General features: G+C 52.3%; 2 protein-coding genes across 2 annotated transcripts in view; both read left to right on the forward strand.

The window, feature by feature from the left end:
* Positions 1-817: 817 nt before the first annotated feature.
* On the forward strand, positions 818-19,696 carry P4hb (prolyl 4-hydroxylase, beta polypeptide). The gene is made up of 10 exons (XM_013033099.1): positions 818-1,067; positions 3,221-3,354; positions 3,469-3,606; positions 12,870-12,974; positions 13,087-13,212; positions 13,461-13,661; positions 15,658-15,778; positions 15,901-16,082; positions 17,499-17,585; positions 18,813-19,696. The coding sequence occupies exons 1-10, from the start codon at positions 818-820 to the stop codon at positions 18,888-18,890; spliced, it is 1,422 nt and encodes a 473-aa protein (XP_012888553.1). The 3' UTR covers positions 18,891-19,696.
* Positions 19,697-24,659: 4,963 nt separating this feature from the next.
* Ppp1r27 (protein phosphatase 1, regulatory subunit 27) overlaps positions 24,660-25,339 on the forward strand; it is a 6,454-nt gene continuing 5,774 nt past the window's right edge. The window contains exons 1-3 of the mRNA XM_013033100.1: positions 24,660-24,857; positions 24,947-25,097; positions 25,231-25,337. Of these exons, the coding sequence (XP_012888554.1) occupies positions 24,668-24,857; positions 24,947-25,097; positions 25,231-25,337 (448 nt within the window). The 5' untranslated portion in view covers positions 24,660-24,667. The remainder of the gene's footprint in view (positions 24,858-24,946; positions 25,098-25,230; positions 25,338-25,339) is intronic.

A 25,339-nucleotide genomic window follows, 5' to 3' on the forward strand; every position in this document is an offset into this window, starting at 1 on the left:
CTCCTGCCAGCCTTGCAGGGCGTCCTGCGGGCCCGGGCGGGAAGCCGGGCTCGGGGTCCCGCCGCCGCACCAGCCAGCAGGGTGTCTTTGTGCCCGCGTCCGCGTGGCAGGGCCCCTGGGTTACCCGCGAACCGGACGGGATTCACAGCTCGCCCCTGTTCCTTTCCTCACCTGGGCTGGCCCAGGGTTACCCCGCTCCTGCCGCCTCCACCCCAAACCTGGCACTCAGGTCTCCCTGGCAAAGCAAGCCAAACCCCAAGTGCTTGGGTTGTGCTTGCGGAGTCTTGCTCCCAACCATCCTGGTAGCCCTCATTGACAGATTGTCCGGTCCCGCACTAAGTAGAGAACAGCTAGCTTTAGGTGTGCGTCTGAGTTCGGGTGCACAGATGTGTACATATGGGACTAGTTCTGGGCAGGTGTAGGCTGGGGCATCAGCCTCTTAACTTTGTTTGGGTTTTGTTGGGTCTTTTTTTGGTGGGGGCAGGTGGGACAGAGAAAATGGGGTTTGAACTCAGGGCCTTTGACTTGCTATCTAAGCATTCTGAGGTTTGAGCCACACCCCCGGCTCTCCTGGATTCTTAAAAGGAAAGTCCTGGGAACACACTAGTTTTTTGCCTCCAGGTAATAGGAAGTTATGAATCATTGGAGGACTGGTGGTGACGGGGCAGAGTGGAGGTTGATGGTTTGTCACCCATGGCCTCTGTCCTGGTATTGCCCAAGAGTACCAGCTATCAGCCCAGCCTCTTGAGTACTCAAGGGGTTATCTGTTGTGCTGATAAGGTCTTTATAAAGGGAGTTGGAAGGAGAAGCTGTGGGTATGGATCGAGGGCTGCTCTCCAGCATCCTGCTTTCTTTTTCAGTTGCTCCTTGGTGTGGTCACTGCAAAGCTCTAGCTCCTGAGTATGCCAAAGCAGCCGGGAAGCTGAAGGCAGAAGGCTCAGAGATCCGGCTGGCAAAGGTAGATGCCACTGAAGAGTCTGATCTGGCCCAGCAGTACGGTGTCCGTGGCTATCCGACAATCAAGTTCTTCAAGAATGGAGACACAGCCTCCCCCAAGGAGTACACAGGTGTGACGGTGGCCCTGCCCCTAATGCTGCCCGAGACCCTGGACACTAACAGAAGGCTCGGCTAGTGGCATGTCTGAGAGTTGGGCCTATTCTGAACTGGGTTCTCCATCTGCTTCTGCACCTGAAAGTCCCGTGAAAGTTCTCGGGGTTGGAAGCGTGGCTCAGTTGGTTGAGTGCTAGCTCATGAGCAGAAGTGGCAGATAACAAGTTTGAGTCTTGGTCTCGGATCCCCCCCACCAAAACCAAGTTTGCCCTTTGGAGACCATCTAAGGTAGATGGTGCTGTTTAGGGGATATCCTGGGCAGCCCGCAGGTGCTTGTCTGTGATGGACAGGGAGGAGGGGGAGGCCAGTGCCACTCTGACCACGCAGGCTCTAAGTTGTCATTCTGAGGAGCAAGAGTGAAACAGGGACACTTAGGTGATACTTGCTGTCACTACTTGTGTGCACTGCCCTCGCTGGACCCGTCCATAGGTGGAGGCTGGGCTTTATAGTCACGGCATCTAGCACAGACCTTAACCTGAAGCTGCACAGCCAACACTTGGCCAACTTCAGACTGGCTTTGGTGGAGGCTGGGCTGTGATATAGGCAAATAGTTACTGGGGCTTGTATATCTCTAAAACCAGTTTCACAGGACATCTGTCAGACCTAAGTGGTGGGCAGCCTGCGGCCTGCTTGCCAGTATAATTAGTCAAATGTCCTCTTGAGTATCTTCATCCTGTTCAGCTTAGCCGCTCTGGTTGTCTCATAACCGGCTGTTTGTTCCTGCATAGAATGCAACATGTTTGCGGGGTGCTGGTGGTGGCTCATGCCTATAATCATGATTTAAAGCCAGCCCCGACAGGAAAGTCTGTGACACTCTTTCTTTTTTTTTGGTGGTTGCTGGGGCTTGAACTCTGGACTTGGGCACTGTCCTGTGCTCTTCAACTCAAAATGAGCGCTCTACCACTTGAGCCACAGCATCACTTCTGGTTTTCTAGTGGGTTTTTTTTTTTTTTTAATTGGAGATAAGAGTCTCATGGAGGGGCTGGGAAGGTGGATCAGTGGTAGAGCACTTGCCTTGCATGCATGAGGCCCTGGGTTCGATTCCTCAGCACCACATAAGCAGGGGGAAAAAAGCTGGAACTGGCGCTGTGGCTCAAGTGGTAGAATGTTAGCCTTGAGCTGAAGAGCTGAGGGACAGCACCCAGGCTCAGAGTTCAGGCCCCAAGACCGGACCCCCCAGAAAAAAAAAGTCTCATGGGCTTTCCTGCCCGGGCTGTCTTTGAACCGCGATCCTCAGATCTCAGCCTCCTGAGTAGCTAGGATTACAGGCGTGAGCCACCGGACCCAGCTCCTATGAGACTCTTATCTCCAGTAAACCACCAGAAAATGGAAAGTGGTGTTGTGATAGAGTGGTAGCCTTCAGCTAAAGAGATAGAGACAGTACCTGTGCCTAGAGTTCAAGCCCCATGACCAACAACAACAACAAAAAAGCAATGTACATGGACTTCGCTACCATGGTTCGTTACTGGGACTGGGTTTTGTGGATGGGAAGGCTTCTCTCAAGTCCATTTTTAGCTGGTAATTCAGCTTTTTGTTGGCATTGAGCTGCATCTTCTGAGAATTGTACGTGCTTCTCTGTCCTGGTTGGTCCAGGTACTGAAGCACAGGAGTAGAGAAAAGCAGGGCTTCAAAGCCTCTGCCTCACAGGCCTCCTCCTTGCTGTGTCTGCTCTGGGTGGTACAACATCGTCTTTCTCTAGTTATGGGTAGAGCAGGCACTGCACAGGGAGGCCTGGCCCATTTGAGGGTGTCAGACAGGGTCAGGTTGAGCCTGTTTTCAAGGTGGTAGAACTGGCATTGAAGTTGACTAACAACATCCCTACCCGTGGGTATAGCTACGTGTGAAAGCACTGTGTGAGAAACTAGTTCCACATCCACAGAAAGAAAATGCAGAGCGATACAGGGAAAGGGTGGTCCTGGTCCTGTGTGCCACAGGTGACCACTCTTCACCCTAGAAGCACAGGGTCAGGCACTGGGCTCAGAGACACCCTGTGGGAGGGTAGCAAACTTGCTCCAAGGGTCCTCAGCCCCATGGGCACAGCACAGGCAAGTGGGGGCTGGGCATGGTGGGTGGTGCTGTGTCATGAGGGAACTACTTGTTTGGGGTCTAGCTGGCCGAGAGGCCGATGACATCGTGAACTGGCTGAAGAAGCGCACAGGCCCCGCCGCAACCACTCTGGCTGACGCGGCAGCAGCAGAGTCCCTGGTGGAGTCCAGCGAGGTGACCGTCATCGGGTTCTTCAAGGTAGTAACAGTTCGCTGCTGTTGTTCAGGGGATTCCTGCGCCTTGGCCCACGGTGTCTGTCTTGCAGCTGTCCTTGGCATGGGCTGGTAGCACCTCTCACTCTCCTCCTTCCAGGATGTGGAGTCAGACTTTGCCAAGCAGTTCTTGCTAGCAGCAGAGACCATTGATGACATACCCTTTGGGATCACGTCCAACAGTGACGTGTTCTCCAGATACCAACTCAGCAAAGACGGGGTGGTCCTCTTTAAGAAGGTGAGTGGCCTGTGGCTTCCCCAGGGCAGGGCAGGGCAGGGCAGGTTTGGTCTGCAGGGGGAGGTGTTGCTTTCTTGATGGCTGACAACCGAGCCCCGTGCTGGGCGCTGGGTCAAGGCTGTAATCATCATGGGTCCTTGTTACACCGTCTCACTGTGGCCTTTGGACGCTGGAGCACAAGGCAATTGGCAGTTTTCTGTAGCAGCCAGCGTGCTGGGTCTCCTGAGCAGCACAGGGAGCTGTTGCTTTTGACTGGTAGCTTTTTGTTTTCAGTAATGGCAAGACATGTGTGACAGAGTTGGCCTTCTCAACTTTTTTTTTTTTTTTTTGGTCGGTTGTGGGGCTTGAACTCCGGGCCTGGGCGCTGTCCCTCAGCTCTTCAGCTCAAGGCTAGTGCTCTACCACTTGAGCTACAGTGCTACTTCTGATGTTTTCTGCTTATGTGGTGCTGAGGAATCGACCCAGGACCTCATGCATGCAAGGCAAACAATCTACCACTGAGCCACCTTCCCAGCCCCTTAACTTTTCTTTTCTCCCAGTACTGGGGCTTGAACTCAGGGCCTGGGCACTGTCCCTGAGCTCTTCCAGCTCAAGGCTAGAGCTCTACAACTTGAGCCACAGCGCCACTTCTGGTTTTCTAGGGGTTAATTGGGAGATCAGAGTCTCACAGATGTTCCTTGTCTGGGCTAGCTTTGAACTGTGATCCTCAGATCCATAGATCCTCAGATCACTCACCCTCCTGAGTAGCTAGGATTACAGGTGTGAGCCACCAGCACCGGGCTTCCCTGAGTTTCTTTGGCTCAAGGCTAATGCTCTACCACCTGAGCCACAGCACCACTTCTGGCTTTTTCTGTTTATATTAGTACTGAGGAATCAAGTCCAGGGCTTCATGCATGGCAGGCAAGTATTCTACCACTGAGCCACATTCTCAGCCCTGAACTTTTTTTTGCTCAAGGCTGCACTCTACGGCTTGAGCCATAGCACCACTTGTGGCTTTTTATGTTTCTGTGGTACTGAGGTACCAAACCCAGGACTTCATGCATGCTAGGCAAGCAGTATTACCACCGAGCCACATTCCCAGCCTCTCAACTTTTTTTTAATTTAATTTTTGCTTACGTGGCACTAAGGAATTGAACCCAGGGTCACATGCATGCTAGGCGAAAACTCTTATCTCTAAACCACCTTCCCAGCCCCCCTTTTTGCCTTTTTTTCTTTTGGTCAGTCCTGGGGTTTGAACTCTGGGCCTGGGCGCTGTCCTTCAGCTCTTCAGCTCAAGGTGAGCGCTCTACCACTTGAGCTACAGCGCCACTTCCGGTTTTCTGGTGGTTTACTGGAGATAGGAGTCTCACGGTCTCTCCTGCCCGGGCTGGCATTGAACCATGATCCTCAGATCTCAGCCTCCTGAGTAGCTAGGATTACAAGCGTGAGCCACCAGCGCCCGGCCCTTTTTGCCATTTTTAAGTGCTTAATTTGGTAGCATTAATGACATTGACAGTGCCATGCATCTTGTTTCCAAGACTGTTCTATTTCCAGAACTTTTCCTCACCCCAAACAGAAGTTGTGGAGCATTAGCTCCCTAGGCATGTGTCCCCATCCATTTGGCAAAGCCAGGGACCCTGCCCTACGTCCCTCGTTAGAAGTGGAGTGCTTCTTAGCCGTGTCCCCGTTACGGGGACAGATGTGACTGCATTCCTGGGAGTGCTGGCACGGTGGCTGCTCCCGGAGCACAGCTGTGTTTGGATGTGGGTACTGCCCAGGCAGAAGAGGGGAAGAAATTTCAAAAGACCAAGGGAGTGAGGGGGCAATCTGGGGAATAGGACCCATGGAGTGCTGTTCTGTCCTGTTTGTAGTCAGAGGACTGTTATAGAGCACTGACAGCCTATATTAGAAGGTCATACTGTATGTGGCAGTGGCCACCTGGTTTGGAAACCTTTACGTCATCTTGTTATATGTATTATGGCTCTGAAAAGACATCTCAAGTTGAGGGCTGAGTGACCTCTAAGGACTTTTGTGGTCAGTCATGTGGCTTGAACTCTGGGCCTAGGCGCTGTTCCTAAGCTTTATTACCTTGGGCTAGTGCTCTACCACTTTGAACCACATTTCATTCATTTCTGGTTTTCTGGTGGTTAATTTATTTTTATTTTTATTGTGAAAATACTGCACAAAGGGGTTACAATTACATGGACAAGGTAGTGAGTACATTTCTTATTGAGCATTGTTGCCTCCTCCTTTGTTTCCCCTTCCCATTCCCCACCCCCCCAAAAAAAGATGTAAAGTTCGTTTTTCGACATAACGACTTGTACATCTCATTGTTGCAATGGGTCCACCTGTATCCCTATTTAAACAATTTGTTTTTGCCCTTCCCCTCCCCAAATTATAACAACATCAAATACAATGAAAGCAGGGGTTATACCTTGGGGAAGGGACATACAAAGCAACAAAGAATCTGCTGGTTAATTTGAGGTAAGAGTTTCATGAACTTCCCTGCCTGGGCTGGTTTTGAACTGTGATCCTCAGAGCTCAGCTTCCTGAGTAGCTAGGATTATTCCATCTATTAGCCACCAGCACCTAGCTTGTCATTTTATTTATTTATTTATTTTGAGCTTGGGGCCTGGCCTGGTTGCTGTCCCTGAACTTTTTTTGCTCAAGGCTAGTGTTCTACCGCTTGAGCCACAGCTCCATGTCTTTTTTTGGTGGTTAATTGGAGATGAGAAGCACTTGGGCGTACCTGTCCAGGCTGACTTTGAACTGTGATCCTCAGACCTCAGCCTCCTGAGTAGCTAGGATTACAGGTGTGAGCCACTGGCAACTGGCTATGTAAGGAAATTTTACTTAGATGCCGGACTAGAAAAATCAGGATGTTCTAGCTGCAGTTGGTAGAAGGGTTTCAAGACCAGGAACCAGTGGCTCACACTTACAAATCCTAGCTATTCAGGAGACTGAAACATGAAGACTGTAGTTTGAAGTCAGCCTAGACATAAAATCTGAGAGACTCTACTTGTAATTAACTTGGGGGTTCACAGGGGTCCCAGTGCTGAAGCAGGGTGGGGGAGGTGGAGAAAAGAGCAAGAAATGATCCCTGAGTTTAAATCCTGGTCCGAGCAAAAAAGAGAAAATGAGATGTTTTGGGGATGTCAGTCTTTCTCTTTTTTCTTTTCTTTGTTCTGGGTCATGAACTCTGGGGGCTAATGCTCTACCACTTGAGTCACAGCGCCACTTCCGGTTTTCTAGTAGTTCATTGGAGATAAGAGTCTCATGGACTTTCCTGCCCCGGCTGGCTTTGAATTGTGATCCTCAGATCTCAGCCTCCTGAGTAGCTAGGATGACAGGCGTGAGCCACCGGCACCCTGCTAAGCCACAGTTCTATTTCTGACTTTTGGTGGTTAACTGGAGATAAGAGTCCTGCCTGGTCTGACTTTAAACTGTAGTCTTCAGATCTCAGCCTCCTGAGTGGCTTGGATGACAGGTGTGAGCCACCAGTACCTGGTTATGATATTAACTCTTGAGTCTCATCCGAAAGTTAAGGTTGTAAGGCGGATTCGCTGAGACTTGCAGAAACATGGAGACCTGTTCAGTCCATGCATAGTCTGCCCTGTGCTGTGTACTGGGGGTCCTGGGAGGCTTGAAGGACCTTTCCTTGTTTTGCTTTCACGGAATGGAGTGTGTGGTAGATGTGCTGTTGAGGCAGGCTGGGCTTGAGTCTGACTAAGCTGTCCAGGGTGGTACCATCTCCTGGGCTCCAGGAACCTTTGCAGCCACCATGCCCGGCAGCTGTGTGTCTCTTTTCTTCTGCCTCAGTTTCTGGTGTCCTGGGGCGGGGCTGGTTTGTGGTGGCGTGTCTCCTGCATTGCAGTGAGTGGCTCAGACACAGGAGGTGGTGCTGTGAGGGTCAGAGGTCACGACACAGGCTCCATCTCACATCACTCCACCACTGCGCACACTCCCACCCCTCCTCCATCAGATTCCTCTTTCCTGCGATCACTCCACCACTGCGCACACTCCGACCCCTCCTCCATCAGATTCCTCTTTCCTGCCTATACTCCTCACTGGTGAGGATGCTGGGCCTCTTTCCTGTGTGCTCAGGACTGATGTGGGGACCTGGAAGGGCAGATGCTTCCCCAGGAGGCATATGAGGGAACCCAGGCTCTGGTGTGGCCAGCCACTTTCTACTCATTTTTGCTGGAGGGTTGTGGGGGGCAGTAGAGCTGTCAGTTATTGAGCAACTAGTCCATGTCCCATGTCGTCGTACACCCCCCCTGCCGCCCCCACACCCCTGGGCCTGCGTGCTGTCTCTCAGCTCTAAAGCTCAAGGCTAGTGCTCTACCACTTGAGCCCCACAGCATCAGTTCTGTGTGCTCTATATAGTTTTTTTTTGTTTGTTTTTTCTCGGGCGTGGGGCTTGAACTCTGGGCCTGGGCGTTGTCCCTCAGCTCTTCAGCTCAAGGCGAGCGCTCTACCACTTGAGCTACAGCGCCACTTCCTCAGTTCTGGCTTTTTGTTTATTTGGTACTGAGGGATTGAACCCAGGGCCTCATGCATGTAATGCAAGTACTCTACCACTGAGCCACCTTCCCAACCCTAGTCCATGTTTTTTGTTGTTGTTGTTCTGTTTTGTCTTTGCCAGACTTGGGGCTTGAACTCTGGGTCTGGATGCTTTCCCTCAGCTCTTCAGCTCAAGGCTATCGCTCTACCACTTGAACCCCACAGCATCACTTAGGGATTTTTCTGCTTATGTGGTGGTACTGAGGAATCGTACCGAGGGCTTCACGCATGCTAGGCAATCACTCTACCACTAAGCCACATTTCCACACCCGAATCCATGTGTGTGTTTTTTGTTTTTTGTTTTTTGGTCGGTTGTGGAGCCTGAACTCTGGACCTGGGCGCTGTCCCTCACCTCTTCAGCTCAAGGTTAGCGCTCTACCACTTGAGCCACAGCGTCACTTCCAGTTTTCTGAGTGGTTACTTGGAAATTAGTCTCACGGGCTTTCCTGCCCTGGCTGGCTTTGAACCGTGATCCTCAGATCTCAGCCTCCTGAGTAGCTAGGATTACAGGCATGAGCCACCAGTGCCTGGCTTAATCCATGTTTTTATTATTTCTGCTTCATTTTTTATTTGAGGAAGTTAGGAGTGAAGACAGGACCAGCAGCCTCTTCCAGTCTTCAGGATTTGGCCTTTCCATGATATGTTACTGTGGCACAGCAGGATTCGTGTCTGGGACAGATGTAGGCAGTCACTGTAGTCTTGAGACAGGGTCCCCAATCAGGGTGCCTCTGGCCTCTTTCCTTAAATAGGAACTGTTTGTTTTTACCAAAATAGGCTGAATGATTGTCATGTGCTGAGGTTCCCTGGATCATAGCTGGACAAAAGTATTCAGATGTACTACTCATGCTTGGGCGAGTAGAGGCGTGGTCTTCCTGGGGAGGGTCCTGGCTTCGCAGAGGACCTGTAGGTCTGGGCCCTGCCCACTGCGGGGTGTGGGTGGTGGGGGGCACCTTGGCCTGAAGCTCAGCAGTTTTGAGTGTGTGCCAGCACTCAAGTTCAGTGCTTTGCTACTTGAGCAACAGCTCTCCTTCTGTTTTTTTTTTTTTTTTTGGTAGCTACTTAGTTAAGAGTCTCAATGGAATTTCCTGGCCTTGACTGGCTTCCAAACCAGTGGTCTTAGGTCTCAGCCTTCTGAGTAGCTGGGGTGACAGGCGTGAGCCACCGCGCCAGCCTGGCCTTGCACTCTTGCTTGGCTTTTCACTGGTGCCTCTACCACTTGAGCCATACTAGCCTAGAATTGGAGAGAGAATTGTTAGATTTTTCTACCTAAGCTGGCTTCAAACTGCAGTCCTCAGATCTGAGCCTCTTCAGACGTGAACCACTAGAGCCTGGCTCAATTTCAAATGACTCTCAGCGTTCTCCCTGGCTTTTTCTTCTTTTCCTGTTCCCTTCTCCCCACTGGCTACACTGGGATGTGTACAGCGGGTGCCTGGAAGCCCACACCTCCTGGGTAGAGGAGAAGCAGCATACCATGCACAGGGCCCGACATACAGGGCACCCACACAGGGCTTGGCTGCCTTTTTTTCTGTTCTTTTTTTTTTTTTCGTTGTGGGGCTTGAACTCTACCTGGCCACTGTCCCTGAGCTAGTGCTCTATCACTTAAGCCACAGTGCCATTTCTGTTCTTGAAGTACAACGTGAACTGGCAGCTGTGAAGAGATGAGTATATTCTGCTTACCACAACCTGAGATTCAACCAACCTGAATCAAAACTACTCAAGAATAGTGGGTGGACACTGACCACACCTGTAATCCTAGCTACTCAGGAAGTTGAGATCTGAGGATCCTGGTTCTAAAACAGCCTAGGTAGGAAAGTCTGTGAGACTCTTATCTTCAATGAACCACCAGAAAACTCGAGGTGGTGCTGTGGCTGAAGTTGTAGAGCACTAGCCTTGAGCTGAAGAGCTCAGGGACAGAGCCCAGGCCCAGAATTCAAGCCCCATGATCTATGAAAAACAGGCTAGAGATCTTGAGTTTCAAGCCCCAGTATGGCATACACAAAAAATTTCAGTAAGGCGGGCACTGGTGGCTCACGCCTGTAATCCTAGCTACTCAGGAGGCTGAGATCTGAGGATCTCTGTTCAAAGCCAGCCTGGGCAAGAAAGTCTGAAACTCTTACCTCCAATAAACCACCAGAAAACCGGAAGTGGCGCTGTAGCTCAAGTGGTAGAGCGCTAGCCTTGAACGGAAGAGTTGAGGGAAAGCACTCAGGCCCAGAGTTCAAGCCCCATGACCGACCAAAAAAAAAATTTTAGTTGGGCTAGGAAGGTGGCTCAGTGGTAGAACGCTTGCCTTGCATGCCTGAGGCCCTGGGTTCGATTCCTCAGCACCACATAAGCAAAGAGAAAAAAGCCAGAAGTAGCGCTGTGGCTCAAGTGGTAGCCTTGAGCTGAAGAGCTCAGGGACAGCACCCAGGCCCAGAGTTCAGGCTCCATGACCGGATCCCCCCCCCAAAAATTTTTTTTTAGTAGTAAGACTAGGTACGCTGGCATATGTTTACTTCAGGGGCAGAGAACAGAAGAATTGAGATGGGTTGGGAATGTGGCTTTGTGGTAGAGTACTTGCCTAGTATGCATGAAGCCCTGGGTCTGATTCCTCAGTACCACATACACAAAGCCAGAAGTGGTGCTGTGAGTCAAGTGGTAGAGTGTTGGCCTTGAGCAAAAGAAGTTCAAAGACAGTGCCCAGACCCTGAGTTCAAGCCCCAGAATTGGCAGAAATAAAAAACAAAAGCAAAGCCGGGTGTTGGTGGCTCACGCCTGTAATCCTAGCTACTCAGGAGGCTGAGATCTGAGGATCGCGGTTCAAAGCCAGCCCGGGCAGGAGAGACCATGAGACTCCTATCTCCAATAAACCACCAGAAATCCGGAAGTGGCGCTGTAGCTCAAGTGGTAGAGCGCTCACCTTGAGCTGAAGAGCTGAGGGACAGCACCCAGCACCCAGGCCCAGAGTTCAAGCCCCATGACCGACCAAAAAAAAAAACAAAAGCAAAAAAACAATTGAGGTTTGAGGCCAGCCCAGAAAAAAGTTAACAAGACCTCATCTCAACAAAAAGGCTAGGTCAGGGCTGGGAAGTAGCTCAGTAGCAATGTGTTTGCCTAGCAATTGCAACATCCTGGGTTCAATCCTCAGTCCAAAAAAGAAAAGACCAAAAGGAAAAAAAAAAAAGCTTAGCTGGGCACAGGTGGCTCACACCTGTAATCCTATCAGGATGCTAAGACCTGAGGACCGTGGTTCAAAGCCAGCCTGTGCAGGAAAGTCTATGGAACTCTGATCTCCAATTAACCAGAAAACTGGAAGTGGCGCTGTGGCTCAAGTGGTAGAGCTCTTGCCTTGAGCTGGAGCTGAGGGACAGTGACCAGGCCCAGAGTTTAAGCCCCACAATCAAAAAAAAAAAAAGGCTGAGGGCTAGAGGTATGGCTTAAGTAGTTCAACTGCCACGAACAAGAATGTAAGGCCGAGTTCATGCCCTGATACCTGCTTGCATGTGTGTGCATGCACATATACACACAAATATAGCCAAATACCAGTGGCTCACACCAGTAATATACACAGACACATGTTCATAGGGGAGAAGGGACAGTGATAGAAGGGCTGATTGATTGAATACATTGTAAACATGGAATTAGAACACTGAAATCTATTATGTAAGCTAATTAAGGAAACAAAAGCTGAAAGGCTAGGCATTGTGGTATACAGGCTAGGGATTGTATCCTACGGCTGCAGTCCCTGCCCCAAGGAAGACAGAGGAAGGAGGCCTGCCCAGGCAAAACCTTGTTAGACCTTACCTGGGAAAAAGACCTAAAGTCAAAAGATCTGGGGGCATGGCCTAAGCATTAAGTCCTGAGTTCAAACCCAAATACCACCAAAAGCCCCAACAAATGTAAGAGTATGCTGGGTGTGCGATGTGTGCTTGGGTGGTGGAAGCACAAAGAATGAGTTCAGAGTTAGCTTGGGCTACAAAGTAGCCCCAGCCATGCAGATACTCCAAGAGCGGGACCCATGCACCGTAGCTGTGGGAATGAGTTTGGACGTAAGACCTAACCACCAGCTGGTGCTGGTGCTTACTGCTATAATCCTAGCTACCCAGGAGGTGAAAATCCGAAGATTCTAATTCAAAATTCTATGAAAAGCCTATCTCCAAATATCCAGCAAAAAGCCAGAAGTGCAGCTATGGCTCAAGTGGTAGAATATCAGCTTGAGTGTAAAGGCTCTGAGTTTAAGTACACGCACGTCACACACAATCATTCCACCGCTGTAGCACACAACAGGTCTTGACCTGTGGGCAAAGACGGCGGCGCACAGTTCTTTGTTCACAGCTTCCGCAGCTGTGTAGGGGCCTCCTCCATCTTGAGACGGCCCTGGGCAGGCAGCCATGGCGGGGCCTCTGTCTGGCCTGTGGGGCAGGGTCCAGTCATTCCTGTAGCACTTCTGCCTGTGCCCTACAGTTGGGTAACTGAAGGACTGGGAACCACTCGCTTGATGTGGGCCTGAAGCCAGTTTATAGACTTCTGGTGGCCACAGGGTGATGGCTGAATCCAGGCGAGGCTGTCAGGGAAGGAATGCATCGGCCCTCATTGCGGAGACCAGCAGACGCTGCTTGGCCAGGCTGGGTAGTGTGCCCTCGTCCCGGGGCAGGCTGGGCAGCCATGCTCATAGCCTTCTTACCCTCGTCCCGGGGCAGGCTGGGCAGCCATGCTCATAGCCTTCTTTCTCTCCCCAGTTTGATGAAGGACGGAACAACTTTGAGGGGGAGATCACCAAGGAGAACCTGCTGGACTTCATCAAGCACAACCAGCTGCCTCTGGTCATCGAGTTCACGGAGCAGGTGGGGTTACCACTGTCCAAGTGTCTGGTCGCCCTGAGGCCACTGGGAGAATATTCTATCCTAGCTCCGTTTGTGGCTCTGATCCAGTAACAGTAAGTTGCATTTGTAACAGACAGCTCCCAAGATTTTTGGGGGTGAAATCAAGACGCATATCCTGTTGTTCCTGCCCAAGAGCGTGTCTGACTACGATGGCAAACTGAGCAACTTCAAGAAAGCAGCTGAGGGCTTCAAGGGCAAGGTGGGCTCCTGGGCTTGTGACCTTGCCAGACTGCAAGGCTTCTCCCAGGACTCAGAGGCCTCAGGCCTTCCGTGGCTGCCCCCTGAATGTGGGTGTTTGGGACCCAAGGGGCCAGCCCCCCTCCCCCAACCACTTCTTTTCTGCTCAAACCCAGAGTCTGATGTGGAGAGAATGGTTCCAAGGGCACCAGCTGCTTCTGGGTGGGGCCCTGTGTAGGGCCCATCTCAGTGTGCTTTTTCTCCCCCAAGATCCTGTTTATCTTCATCGACAGCGACCATGCTGATAACCAGCGCATCCTCGAGTTCTTTGGCCTAAAGAAGGAGGAGTGCCCGGCTGTGCGGCTCATCACCCTGGAGGAGGAGATGACCAAGTACAAGCCTGAGTCAGATGAGCTGACAGCTGAGAAGATCACAGAGTTTTGCCACCACTTCCTGGAGGGCAAGATCAAGGTGCCAGACCTAGTTGGGCTGACTGCAGCCCACCTTACAGACCAGCGCCCACCTGTGGGGGGCTGGATTCTACTGTCTCTGACTCTTACACAGCAACACCAGGTTCTGACACAGAGTACACGGTAGTGGGAAGTCTCCATTCCTTTTTTGTTTTTCCTTTGCTGCTATTAGGTTTGAACTTGGAGCCTTGGCCTCACTTCCTTGCTTGACTGATGATGTTCTACTACTTGAGCTATGCCTCTAGACCTACTCTTCGCTGGTTATGTTGGAGATAGGTTCTCAAGGATTTTTTTTTTTTTTTTTTTGTCAGTCATGGGGCTTGAACTCTGGGCTTGGGCGCTGTCCTTGCGCTCTTCAGCTCAAGACAAGCACTCTACTGCTTGAGCCACAGTGCCACTTCCGGTTTTCTAGTGCTTTATTGGAAATAAGAGTTTCACGGAATTTCCTGCCTAGACTGGCTTTAAACCATGATCCTCAGATTTCAGCCTCCTGAGTAGCTAGGATTACAGGCGTGAACCAATGGCACCTGGCTCTCAAGGATTTTTTTTGCCCAGCTGGCTTTGAACCCCCTTTGAGATCTCAGGCTCCTAAGACACTAGGTTTATAGGCATAAGCTTATCACTAGTACCTTTTTTTTCGGGGGGGGGGTAGTCAGTCGTGGGTCTTGAACTCTAGGCCTGGGCGCTGTCCCTCAGCTTTTCAGCTCAAGGCAAGCATTCTACCTCTTGAGCCACAGCACCACTTTTGGTTTTTTGGTGGTTCATTGGAGATAAGAGTTTCACGGACTTCCCTGCCTGGGCTGGCTTTGAACTGTGATCCTCAGATGTCAGCCTCCTGAGTAGCTAGCATTACAGGTGTGGGCCACTGGCGCCTGGCTTAATATTTCCTTTTTTTTTTTTGTCAGCCGTGGGGCTTGAACTCAGGGCCTGGGTGCTGTCCTTCAGCGAGCACTCTACCACTTGAGCTACAGCGCCACTTCCGGTTTTTTGGTGGTTTATTGGAGATAGGAGTCTCAGTCTCTCCTGCCCGGGCTGGCTTTGAACCTCGATCCTCAGATCTCAGCCTCCTGAGTAGCTAGGATTACAGGCGTGAGCCACCAGTGCCCGGTTCTGGCTTAATATTTCTGTTTTTTGTGCTGGTCCTGGGGCTTGAACTCAGGGCCTGGGAACTATCCCTGAGCTGTTTTTGCTCTGCTGCTTGATCCACAGCTCCACTTATAGTTTTTTTGGTGGTTTATTGGAGATTAAAAGCCTCATAAATTGGGGCTGGGAAGTACATGCCTTGTATGCCAGAGGCCCTGGGTTCGATTCCTCAGCACCACATAAGCAAAAAGAAAAAAGCCGGAAGTGGCGCTGTGGCTCAAGTGGTAGAGTGCTAGCCTTGAGCTGAAGAGCTCAGGGACAGCACCCAGGCCCAGAGTTCAATCCCCATGACCGGACCCAAAAAAAAAACCTCATAAATTAGCCGGGCGCTGGTGGCTCACGCCTGTAATCCTAGCTACTCAGGAGGCTGAGATCTGAGGATCGCAGTTCAAAGCCAGCCGGGGCAGGAAAGACCGTGAGACTCCTATATCCAATAAACCACTAGAAAACTAGAAGTGGCGCTGTAGCTCAAGTGGTAGAGCGCTCGCCTTGAGGTGAAGAGCTGAGGGACAGCGCCCAGGCCCAGAGTTCAAGCCCCAGGACCGACCAAAAAAAAAAACTCATAAATTTTTTTGCCCGGGCTGGCTCCGGAGTAGCTGCGATGATAGGCGTGCTCAGCAATATCCTTTCCTTTAGCCAATCCTCAGAGACTGTAGAGAACCCTCCTACACTGTCATCGTGGCAAGTTAGCCCGAAAGCCAGGTGGGCGCTGCCTTGTGGGCTCAGCCTTCTCGTGCTCGCTTCCAGTCAACGTGTGCTCTGGTGTCCTCAGGAGGGCAGTGGGTGCTGGGCCTGGGCCAGGTGTGGGAGTAATGAGCACAGCACTCCCTGACCGTCCTGTCTCTGCCCTCCAGCCCCACCTGATGAGCCAGGAGCTACCTGAAGACTGGGACAAGCAGCCTGTCAAGGTGCTAGTTGGCAAGAACTTTGAGGAGATTGCTTTTGATGAGAAGAAGAACGTCTTTGTGGAGTTCTGTAAGTGAAGGGCTCCAGCCTCCCACTTGCTCCATTGGGGCAGCCCGGGAGGCACAGGGCTCAGTGCAGGCCTCCACAGACAGCTGTGTCTGGGCTGGCAATCAGTACTGCTCTCCCTGCAGATGCACCGTGGTGCGGTCACTGCAAGCAGCTGGCCCCCATCTGGGATAAACTGGGAGAGACATACAAGGACCATGACAGTATTGTCATCGCCAAGATGGACTCGACAGCCAACGAGGTGGAGGCGGTCAAAGTACACAGCTTCCCTACCCTGAAGTTCTTCCCAGCCAGTGCAGACAGAAAGGTACACCTCCCCAGCGGCCTGCCACCAGGGAGGGTCGGGTTGGTAAGGCACGAGCAGCTTCTAAGGACCAAGCCTGCTCCCTTGTGTTTTTGCCTTTGTTGTCTGTTGTGGAGCTTCAACTCCTGGCTTGGGTGCTGTCTCCAGCTCAAGGCTCGTGCTCTATCACTTTTAGCCATAGCACCACTTCTGTTTTCTGGTGGTTAACTGGAGATGAAAAGAATCTCTTCATATCTCAGCCTCCTGAGTAGCTGGGATTACAGGCAGGAGCCACCAGCGCCCAGCTCCTCCCTTCCTTTTTTAAATGAAAGATAATACGAACGTTTATTACAAAAGAAATAAGAGAGGGTGGTGTCAGACACTCCACGGGCAGCGTGGGGCTTGGTCCATCTGTGCCTTCTTCCTGGTTACAGAGCCTGCCTTGGGTTAAGGAGTGAGAATTGGAGGGTGCTCTCACCGGGGGGTGTCTGTAACGCCAGTCTACTGTCCTGTCCTCATTTCCTTTTTACTTCCTCATTCTTTTTTTTTTTTTTTGGTCCTGGGGCTTGAACTCTGGGCTTGGGCGCTGTCTCTGTGCTCTTCAACTCTAGGTGAGTGCTCTACCGCTTGAGCCACAGCGCCACTTGTGGTTTTCTAGTGGTTTATTGGAGATAAGAGTCTCCGGGACTTTAGGATTACAGGCGTGAGCCACCTGTGCCAGGCTACTTACTCATTCTTTGTAGCTTCCTGCCCCCATTTCATTGTGTGGCTGGTTTTGTTTTATCAGCTTATCCTGCTCCCTGCAAGCCTGCTCCCTGTAGGCCTGCTGTTTTACTAACAGGCATCATATCCCCCTCAGAAAAGGTAACCCTAACTACAGTAGCTCTTGATACTTCCCGCTGTTTTTTCTTTCTTTCTTTCTTTTTTTTGTGGGTAGTGGGGCCTGAAGTCTGGTCCTAGGCTCAGTCCCTCAGCTCTTCAGCCCAAGGCTAGAGCTCTACCACTGGAGCCACAGTGCCACTTCTGGCCTTTTCTGCTTATGTGGTGCTGAGGAATGGAACCCAGGGCCTTATGCATGCAAGGCAAGCGCTCTACCACTGAGCCACCTTCCCAGCCCCTTCCTGCTGGTTTAAGGACATCAATGAAACAGCCAGTCTAGGGACCCTCTGCAGACCTGTATAGAAACCAGGGGGCAGGCAGGTTCACATAAGCTTGGGTTTCCATGACCATCTGAAGCCTGATGAATTTTCAGTGAAAAAAAACAAAGTTGGTTAAAACAAAGATTTAGCAATGGAAAACCCAATAAGGGTAAAGGGCACTGTGTTATTCCTTGGGCCTGGAGAAATGATGGAGCCACGCCTTCCTGCAGGGAGGAGGAGCTGTTAGCTGCACAGCCAGGGATCAGGATCAGTTCCTCACCCCACCCATCTTTTCCTGCAGGTCATCGATTATAATGGGGAGCGGACACTGGACGGATTTAAGAAGTTCTTGGAGAGCGGTGGCCAGGATGGGGCAGGAGATGATGATGTGAGTATGGTCACATGGGCATCAGGCAGACCTCTGGGAACAGTGTGGGCTCAGAAGACTGGTGGCTCGTGCCTTTAGTCCAGTCTACTCAGGAGGTAGAGACCTGAGGATAGAGGCTAAGAGCTAGCAGCAAAAACCTGGAAGTGGAGGTATGGCTTGAGTAATAGGCAAGAGCTCAGGCCTGAGAGTGGAGGTATCGCTCAACAGATGGCATCAGACACAAGTCTAGGTCTCTAGCCAAGGCCTTGAGCTCAAGTCCCAGAACCACACACACAGCACAGACCCGCTCTGGAGGCTGGTGACTCCGGCTAGATGCCGAGGATCACAATTTGAAGCCAGTCCAAGCCAAAAAGTCTGTGTGACTATAAGATAAGTAGTAAAAATCAGGGCTATAGGTGTAACTCAAGTGGCAGGTTACCAGTGGACCAAGCAAGCATCAAGCCCAGAGTTCAAATTCCAATACTGGGAGAGAAAAAGTGGACATGGGTTGACCTTTTAACTTCATCCTGTCCAAGTCAGCTCACGTGCAGTGGCAGTGGTGGCGATTCTGAGAGCAGGGGATTGGTGGCAGTCAGTGACATCTGGAACAAGAATGGAAGCCAGGTGCCGGTGGCTCACACCTGTAGTCCAAGCCACTCAGAAGGCTGAGATCTGCAGTTTGGAGTTCAAAGCCAGCCTAGTCAAAGTCTACAAGATTCCTATCTTAAACTCAGAAAAAGCAGAAGTGGCTCTGTGGCTCAAGCAGTAGAGCTAGTACAAAAGCAGCTCAGGGCCAGCACCCAGGCTCTTAAGTTCAAGCTCCAGAGCGAGTACACACACAAGAATGTTTGGGCCAGCAGGGCTCTCCTGGAAGTACAGGTGAGGCAGGGAGGGGGGCAGACTGTCCCAAGGGAAGCGCTGCAGGAGGGATGGAGGCTCCTCATGCAGGAGGCTGCCCCACCCTGTCACGGGAGCCTGGCCCTCTTAGGCTCCCTCCTCAGGCTCCTTGGGGTACAGCCTTCGCATGATCTGAGGGCTAGGCTGTGTTTGCCTTGCCTTGCCTTGGGAAGTTCTGCTGCTGCTTTGTAGGCAACCACCTTCTGCCCTGTTCTGCTCAAAGAGGCTCCAGGCCTCATCCCAGCCAGCTCTGGCTGCCCGTGTGACTGAAGGCCAGCTCCTGTGTGGCCTCCTGCTCCCTTACCCCCGGGACCTTGAGCCACACCTCCCCCCCCCCCCTCGTGGATCTAGGACCTGGACCTGGAAGAAGCCCTAGAGCCGGACATGGAGGAAGATGATGATCAGAAAGCTGTGAGAGATGAACTGTAATGGAGCAGACAGACCTGGACACCCCAACCTGACGCCTCCATGGCCTGCTGGGCCTGCTGGGCCTTGTTCCACCCAGCAGCCCACGCCTCCGGAGCCTGACCCTTGCCCAAGGAGGGAGCACCCTCGGAACCCAGGGATCTTTCCAAAGCCACACTCACTCTAACACACGCGTACACTTTCACCCATCTCTTCCTTTGCTTTTCAATTTTTGGAAAGGGATTCATCTCCAGGCCAGCCCATCTTGATGGGCTTAATTTTTTAAACCATGATGTACTTTTTTGTACATGAGTTTCGTCTTGAGTGCTTGCTAAATGTTTGGGAACTCACACTGATGGTGTCTCGCTTAGTTCCATCTGTGTGGGACGTTCAGGCATGTCCCTACATCAGGGCATCTGTTCCACTGAGGCCAGGCCTCCCTGGGAGACACCAGTCTCCTGGATGGGAAGAACAAGCCTGGGCTGGACGCAGTCGCTCTCCTCCACCCTGTGCCAGTGCTGCCAGCCTGGCTTTGCAGTTTCTAGCTAAAGGAAACGTCTGGGTCCTGTCTGTGTGGGCCTGCCATGATTGGAGGAGAGGGTGCTGCGACCCTGACCCTGGACAAGTCCCCTGCTCTCAAGCCAGGAGTCCGCACCTATCTGCTGTGGGCACATTGCTCTGTGGCCACCAGGCTTTCTTCCAGTGGGTCTCCCAGGCTGAGACCGAGCCAAGGACATGGACTGGACCAGACAATGCCCATTCTTCAGGCATTTCTACCACAATATTGGAATTGAACACATTGGCCAAATAAAGTTGAAATTTTAGTACCAGTTGTTACTTTTACTGTGTGTGTGTGTCATTCCTAAGTACAGCCACCCCACAGGCCCAGCAGGGGTATAGCTGTCTGGGCCCCCGGGGGGGGGGGGGCTGGTGCTGGTCACTGCAATTACTGCTGAGCTATCTTTTGAGAATTAAGGTGGATTAAACCTCAAAGATAAGCAAGGTTGCTTATTACCAGCCTTAGTGGAAAGGGGGGGAGGGGGACGCCCTGGGGGAAATGTGGGTTAAAAAGAGGACACTTCCTGGCTTTTCAAAGGTAACTAGACCCAAGGCACCAGTGGCTTGTGTTTATAATCCCAGCCACTCAGGAGGCTGAGACATGAGGATCACAGAGTTTGGCCTGAGTCTTGCCAACATAAAGGTATATAGTTAATGTCCATAGTAAAGTGGCTACAGACACTAGGAGGTTAGGTAGGAAGATGTTAGCTCAGTTCCCCAATGATGTGAGCCTGAGACCTAGAGCTGGAAGGATATGTGGCCTCTCCCTAGCAAGACAGAGTGGGTGGGCCTGATGCCCAGCTGTGTGGAGACCTGGCCTCTTCATAGAAAGTTGGGACCAAGCAGAAACATCACGCCCTCCAGGGAGGGGAGTGAGTCTGATACCTTTCCCCTTTTGCAGAAGCAGCTGATGAGTGCATTCCTGGGCCTAGGCTGTGTTGGGAGGCTGCAGGGTGGTGTCCGGAAGCTCTGGCTGAATGAGCAAGGCAGCTGGAAGGCTCAGAGGGAAAGCAGCAAAAGCTTAGTTGCTGGGAGTTGCCAATCTGTTCTCTCCACATAGTGAGAAGTCTCTGGCCTGGAGGTTAAAGAAGCAGATGTCAGAGCCAGGAGCCAGAGACCCACTACTATAACGCTAACAGCTAAGGAGGCTGAGCTGGCAATCAAGGTTTGAAGTCAGCTAAGACTAATCCAAGAGACCCTTCTCTGCAATTAACCACCAAAAAGTTGGAAGTGGCGCTGTAGCTCACAGGGTAGAGCACCAGCCTTGAGCAAAAAAGCTCAGGGACAGCACCAAGGCCCTCAGTTCAAGCTCAACTGCCCCAACACTAAAAAATAAGATCTCAGGTTAAAGTCTTGTCCCAGGGTCCTTGGAGCCCACACAGGAGGCCGCCCTGCCCTGGGGCAGTGCCAACTTCCCTTACAGTCTCCAGGCAGTATGTTTCTTGTAGGACACTGCTGGTGGCACTCGTTGGACATTTTAATCTTTTCACATAGTTTATCCTCTTAAAATTTAAATCACAATGAACTAGTCATTTCACCAGTCCATACTATGAAGAATCAAGGGAGCTAGGTATCAACCAGTGGCTCATGCCTGCAATTCTACCTACTCAGGAGGCTGAGATCTGAGGATTGTAGTTCAAGGCCAACCCAGGCAGAAAAGTCCATGAGACTCTTGTCTCCAATCAATCACCAAAAAAGCCAGAAGTGGAGCTGTGGCTCAAGTGGTAGAATGCTAGTCATGAGCAAAGAAAACCCCTCAGGGACAGCACCCAGACCCTGAGTTAAAGCCGCAGGACTGACCAAGGACACAGCCACCTAACTACAGGCTTAGTCCTGATGCCTCCCTGTTTTACTACCACAACAGGCTGGACAGCTCATGGCCAGTTTTTAAAAAAGCAAGATGTGAGCTGAGCATCATAGCTCATGGCTGTAATCCTAACTATTCAGGAGGTGGAGATCATGGGGACAGCCCACACAGCCCAGTTGAGGGGCTGGGAAGGTGGCTCAGTGGTAGAGCACTTGCCTTGCATGCCTGAGGCCCTGGGTTCAATTCCTCAGAACCACATAAGCAAAAAGAAAAAAGCCGGAAGTGGTGCTGTGGCTCAAGTGGTAGAGCGCTAGCTTTGAGCTGAAGAGCTGAGGGACAGCGCCCAGGCCCAGAGTTCAGGCCCCACGACCAGACCCAAAAGAAAAAAAAAAGAAAACTCCAGTTGACCAGCAAAATACTGGACTAGAGGCATGGCTCTAGTAGCAGAGCACTAGCCATGAGCAAGAAAGCAGAGCAGGAATGTGAGGCTGAGTTCAAACTCTAGTACCAATGTGTACATGCGTACATTCATGAACACGTGCACATACACACACACCAGCAAAAGAAAAAAAACAGGCTGGTCATGTGGCTCAAGTGGTAGAAGGCTCTGAGTTCAAACTCCAGTACTGCTGAACAGACATACAAAAAAGGACAGGCACATCCAGATGTGTGAACGGTTCCCAGGAACTTGTTAGAACAAGGCCTGACATTCCCTTCTGGAGGGTCCACAGCTGCTGGAAGGCTTCAGGGACCAGATCCTTCTCTGATCCAAACCAACACAAGCCTTGCTCTCAGCTCACAGGTCACGGGAGAGGCCAGGGCTTCCCACTTGGGATGGACAGATAGCCTGGCCCGACACATTTGCCCAGAGCCATCGTGCTGGTGCCCCAGCACGTGCGCTTCACCCAGCTCTATGCTCCTCAGAGCTGGCCGTGCAGCCAGAACTTTTCCACAACAGGAGAAAAGGCAATCTCCATGTCAGAGCAGGGTCCTCTCACCTGGCTAGTGTCTCTCAACGTGTAAACAAGTCAGAAGAACAGGCATCTGACACCTCCCATGTGACCAGAGGTTCATGTGACCAGCACTTCCCTCCTGGCCCCTGGAAATGCAGACACAGGAACCACCCCCAGTGGAGTCACAGTGGGCCAGTCTTGCCAGTTTCTGGGATGAGTGACAGAGGAAACACCCGAGCTGCTCGGGTACTGAGGCACTGCCAGGCAAAGCGGCCCAGCCGGCACCGTCTCTTCCGTGGTCTGCGTTCCACGGCTTTTCACCTAGTGTGTAATACATTATGATTATTTGACTTGTTGGCTGCAGACATCTGATGATCCGAGGCCTGTTGGTGACTACACTGCCTCCCGCTCCCCGGCCCTGCAGAGTAACTGGCAGTCAGTTCTCATTCTCCCATTGCTACCTGAAGCATCTTACCGCCGGTGGACTGACTCACATCCCCCCCTGCTTCCAAATGAGATTTTATTGGGAAAATCATTGCTGGCACACTGGCTAAGATATGGTCCCAATGGAGTAGGAGTAGGGTGAGCCCTAAATCCTTCCCCCCGACCCCCCCGTCAGTGGTGGGGCTTGAACTCTGTGCTTGGGCACTGTCCCTGTGCTCTTCAAGCACAAGGTGAGTGTTCCACCGCTTGAGCCACAGCGCCACTTCCCATTTTCTAGTGGTTTTTATTAGAGATGAGAGTCTCACAGACTTTCCTGCCCAAACTGGCTTTGAACCCCGATCCTCAGATCTCAGCCTCCTGAGTAGCTAGGATGACAGGCATGAGCCACCGGCGCCTGGCTCCAAAATCCTTATAAGGGGAGTCTGACTGGGATCTCCATAGAAGGGGAGCCCTAACCCCCCTCTGCTGGGAGGGTCAGGAGTGTGAGGCCCAGGCAGCCCAGAACATGATTATCAGATACAGTGTGAGGCAGGGGGTTTGGACGGACACAGGAAGAAGCCAGGAGGAGGCAAGCATAGACACCAGGTGATGTTTTTGTAAACTAAGAAACACCAAAATGCACAGTGACCTTCAGGGCTGGGCCAAGTCTAGAACAGACCCTCCATTAGCTTTTCAAGGACGTGCCCCGCCGACACCTGCGCCTCCGAACCATGAGAAGAGACTGGACGCCAACTCCAGGCTGGGGCGCTCTGCCACAACAGCCCTGGCAGGCTCAGTGACAGCTTCTAGGGGCAAGAGGACAGACCAGGTGGGCAGGAGCCATGACCACCTCTGGGCTCCCCTGGCCCAGCTCTGCTACCATGGCACAGGCCATCTTGACCCTCAAAAAACAAAACAAGCAGGGCGCTGGTGGCTTGCACCGTCATCCCAGCCATCCAGGAGACTGAGATCTGAGGATCACGGTATGAAGCCAGCCCCAGGCAGGCTCCAATAAACTACTCAGAAAAAGCCAGAAGTGGTGCTGTGGCTCAAGTGGTAGAGTGATAGCCTTGAGCAAAAAGAAGCTCAGCAACAGCACCAAGCCCAGACTCAAGCCCCAGGACCAGCAAAACAAAACAAAGAAGTCCAAAAAGGACAGCTGCCAATGCAAGCCTGCCGAATGAGCGGGGGAGGCCAGGGACACACCACCTGTAACAGTCCTGCTCCTCAGCGCGGGGGAGGCCAGGGACACACCACCTGTAACAGTCCTGCTCCTCAGCGGGGAGGGACACCATCCTTAGGGGAAGCATGTCCAGAACCTGGAGCTAAAGGAAGGATGTCAGGCAGAAGCAAGTGAAAAGGGGGAGGTCAACCCGAGGGGGGCCTAACAGGAGTCCCCTCGCTGAGATCTTGCCCAGGAGGGTGGCAGCCTCCTGAGCAGAAAGCCGTCCTTTTCAAGCAATTCTGGGTTCTAGAAGCCATGACTCTGAAGAGTTGACAGGCAAGGGATGGATGAGGCCCCAATCTCCTCCACAACATGGTGTGATAAACCTATACCCTCTTGTGAAGAGGCAGCCGCTTAGGTCACAGGAGGTAGGCCTGTGCAGTGAGATGTGGAAAGGCAGGCCAATCTTGGCCGGTCTCAGCCGCTCAGGCCTCCTGACACCTTTGGGTCTTGCCCAGCCCTCCAGCCCACCCACAGCTCTCCTCGCGGGCTCCTTCTTTTGCCCTCTGTAAGGCAAAAGGACCTTCTAGGTCCAGCTGTGGGGCAGAAAGCAGTAGCCAGGAAGGATCTGACCCCTTTGGCTGGACATGGCAACAGGTGTGTTGAAAGATGAGTCGCTAAACCTGATCCTGTGCTCCGGGAGTGGGGAGCTCAGTTTCGGGTCCTCAGGTCTCCAAGCATGACTGTGTGGCTTTATATAGCTCTGTACACCCTATATAAGCGGGAAGTAGGCTGTCTGGCGGATCAAGAGCCTGTAGGCTTATCAGGTCTGGCCTGTGTATTCCTTCACCGTACCACAGGGTCCCTCCAGGGGCGGTCCACCTCAGTCCCCAGGATGCCCAGTAGAACTGTTCGTTACTCCCACTACAGCCCCCAGCAGCGGCGCCGGCGGCTGTTGGCCGATCGCAGTGTGCGTTTTCCTAATGATGTTCTCTTCTTGGACCACATCCGCCAGGGTGACCTGGCACAGGTGGGCCGATTTATCCGTGCTAGGAAAGTCTCCTTGGACACCATCCACCCCTCTGGTGAGTGGGTGCCGAGGACGGGGAAGAGGGTCTGGAGGGGCGGGGGCACAGGACAAGCGCCTTGACCCCTGCCCTCGCACCCTTCCCAGGCCTGGCTGCTCTGCATGAAGCCGTGCTGTCAGGAAACCTGGAGTGTGTGAAGTTGCTGGTCAAATATGGGGCCGACATTCACCAGCGGGACGAGACGGGCTGGACGTCTCTGCACATGGCCTGCAGCGATGGGTACCCTGACATAGCCAGGTGAGAGGGACAGCACGAGCCACGGCCCGGGAAGCGGCGGACGGTGCGCCCAGGAGCCGCGCGCCACGCTGGCCCGGCCAGCCGCAGAGCAGCGGGCGGCGGCCCGCGCGGCAACGGCTGCCTTTGCCCCCAGGTACCTCATCTCCCTGGGGGCCGACAGAGCCGCGGCCAACGACGACGGCGCCCTGCCCTCCGACCTCATCGACCCGGACTTCCAGGACCTGCTGGAGCTCTTCCGAGGC

The sequence above is a fragment of the Dipodomys ordii genome, unplaced genomic scaffold (assembly GCF_000151885.1).
Source record: "Dipodomys ordii isolate 6190 unplaced genomic scaffold, Dord_2.0 Scaffold163, whole genome shotgun sequence".
Classification (NCBI taxonomy): domain Eukaryota; kingdom Metazoa; phylum Chordata; class Mammalia; order Rodentia; family Heteromyidae; genus Dipodomys; species Dipodomys ordii.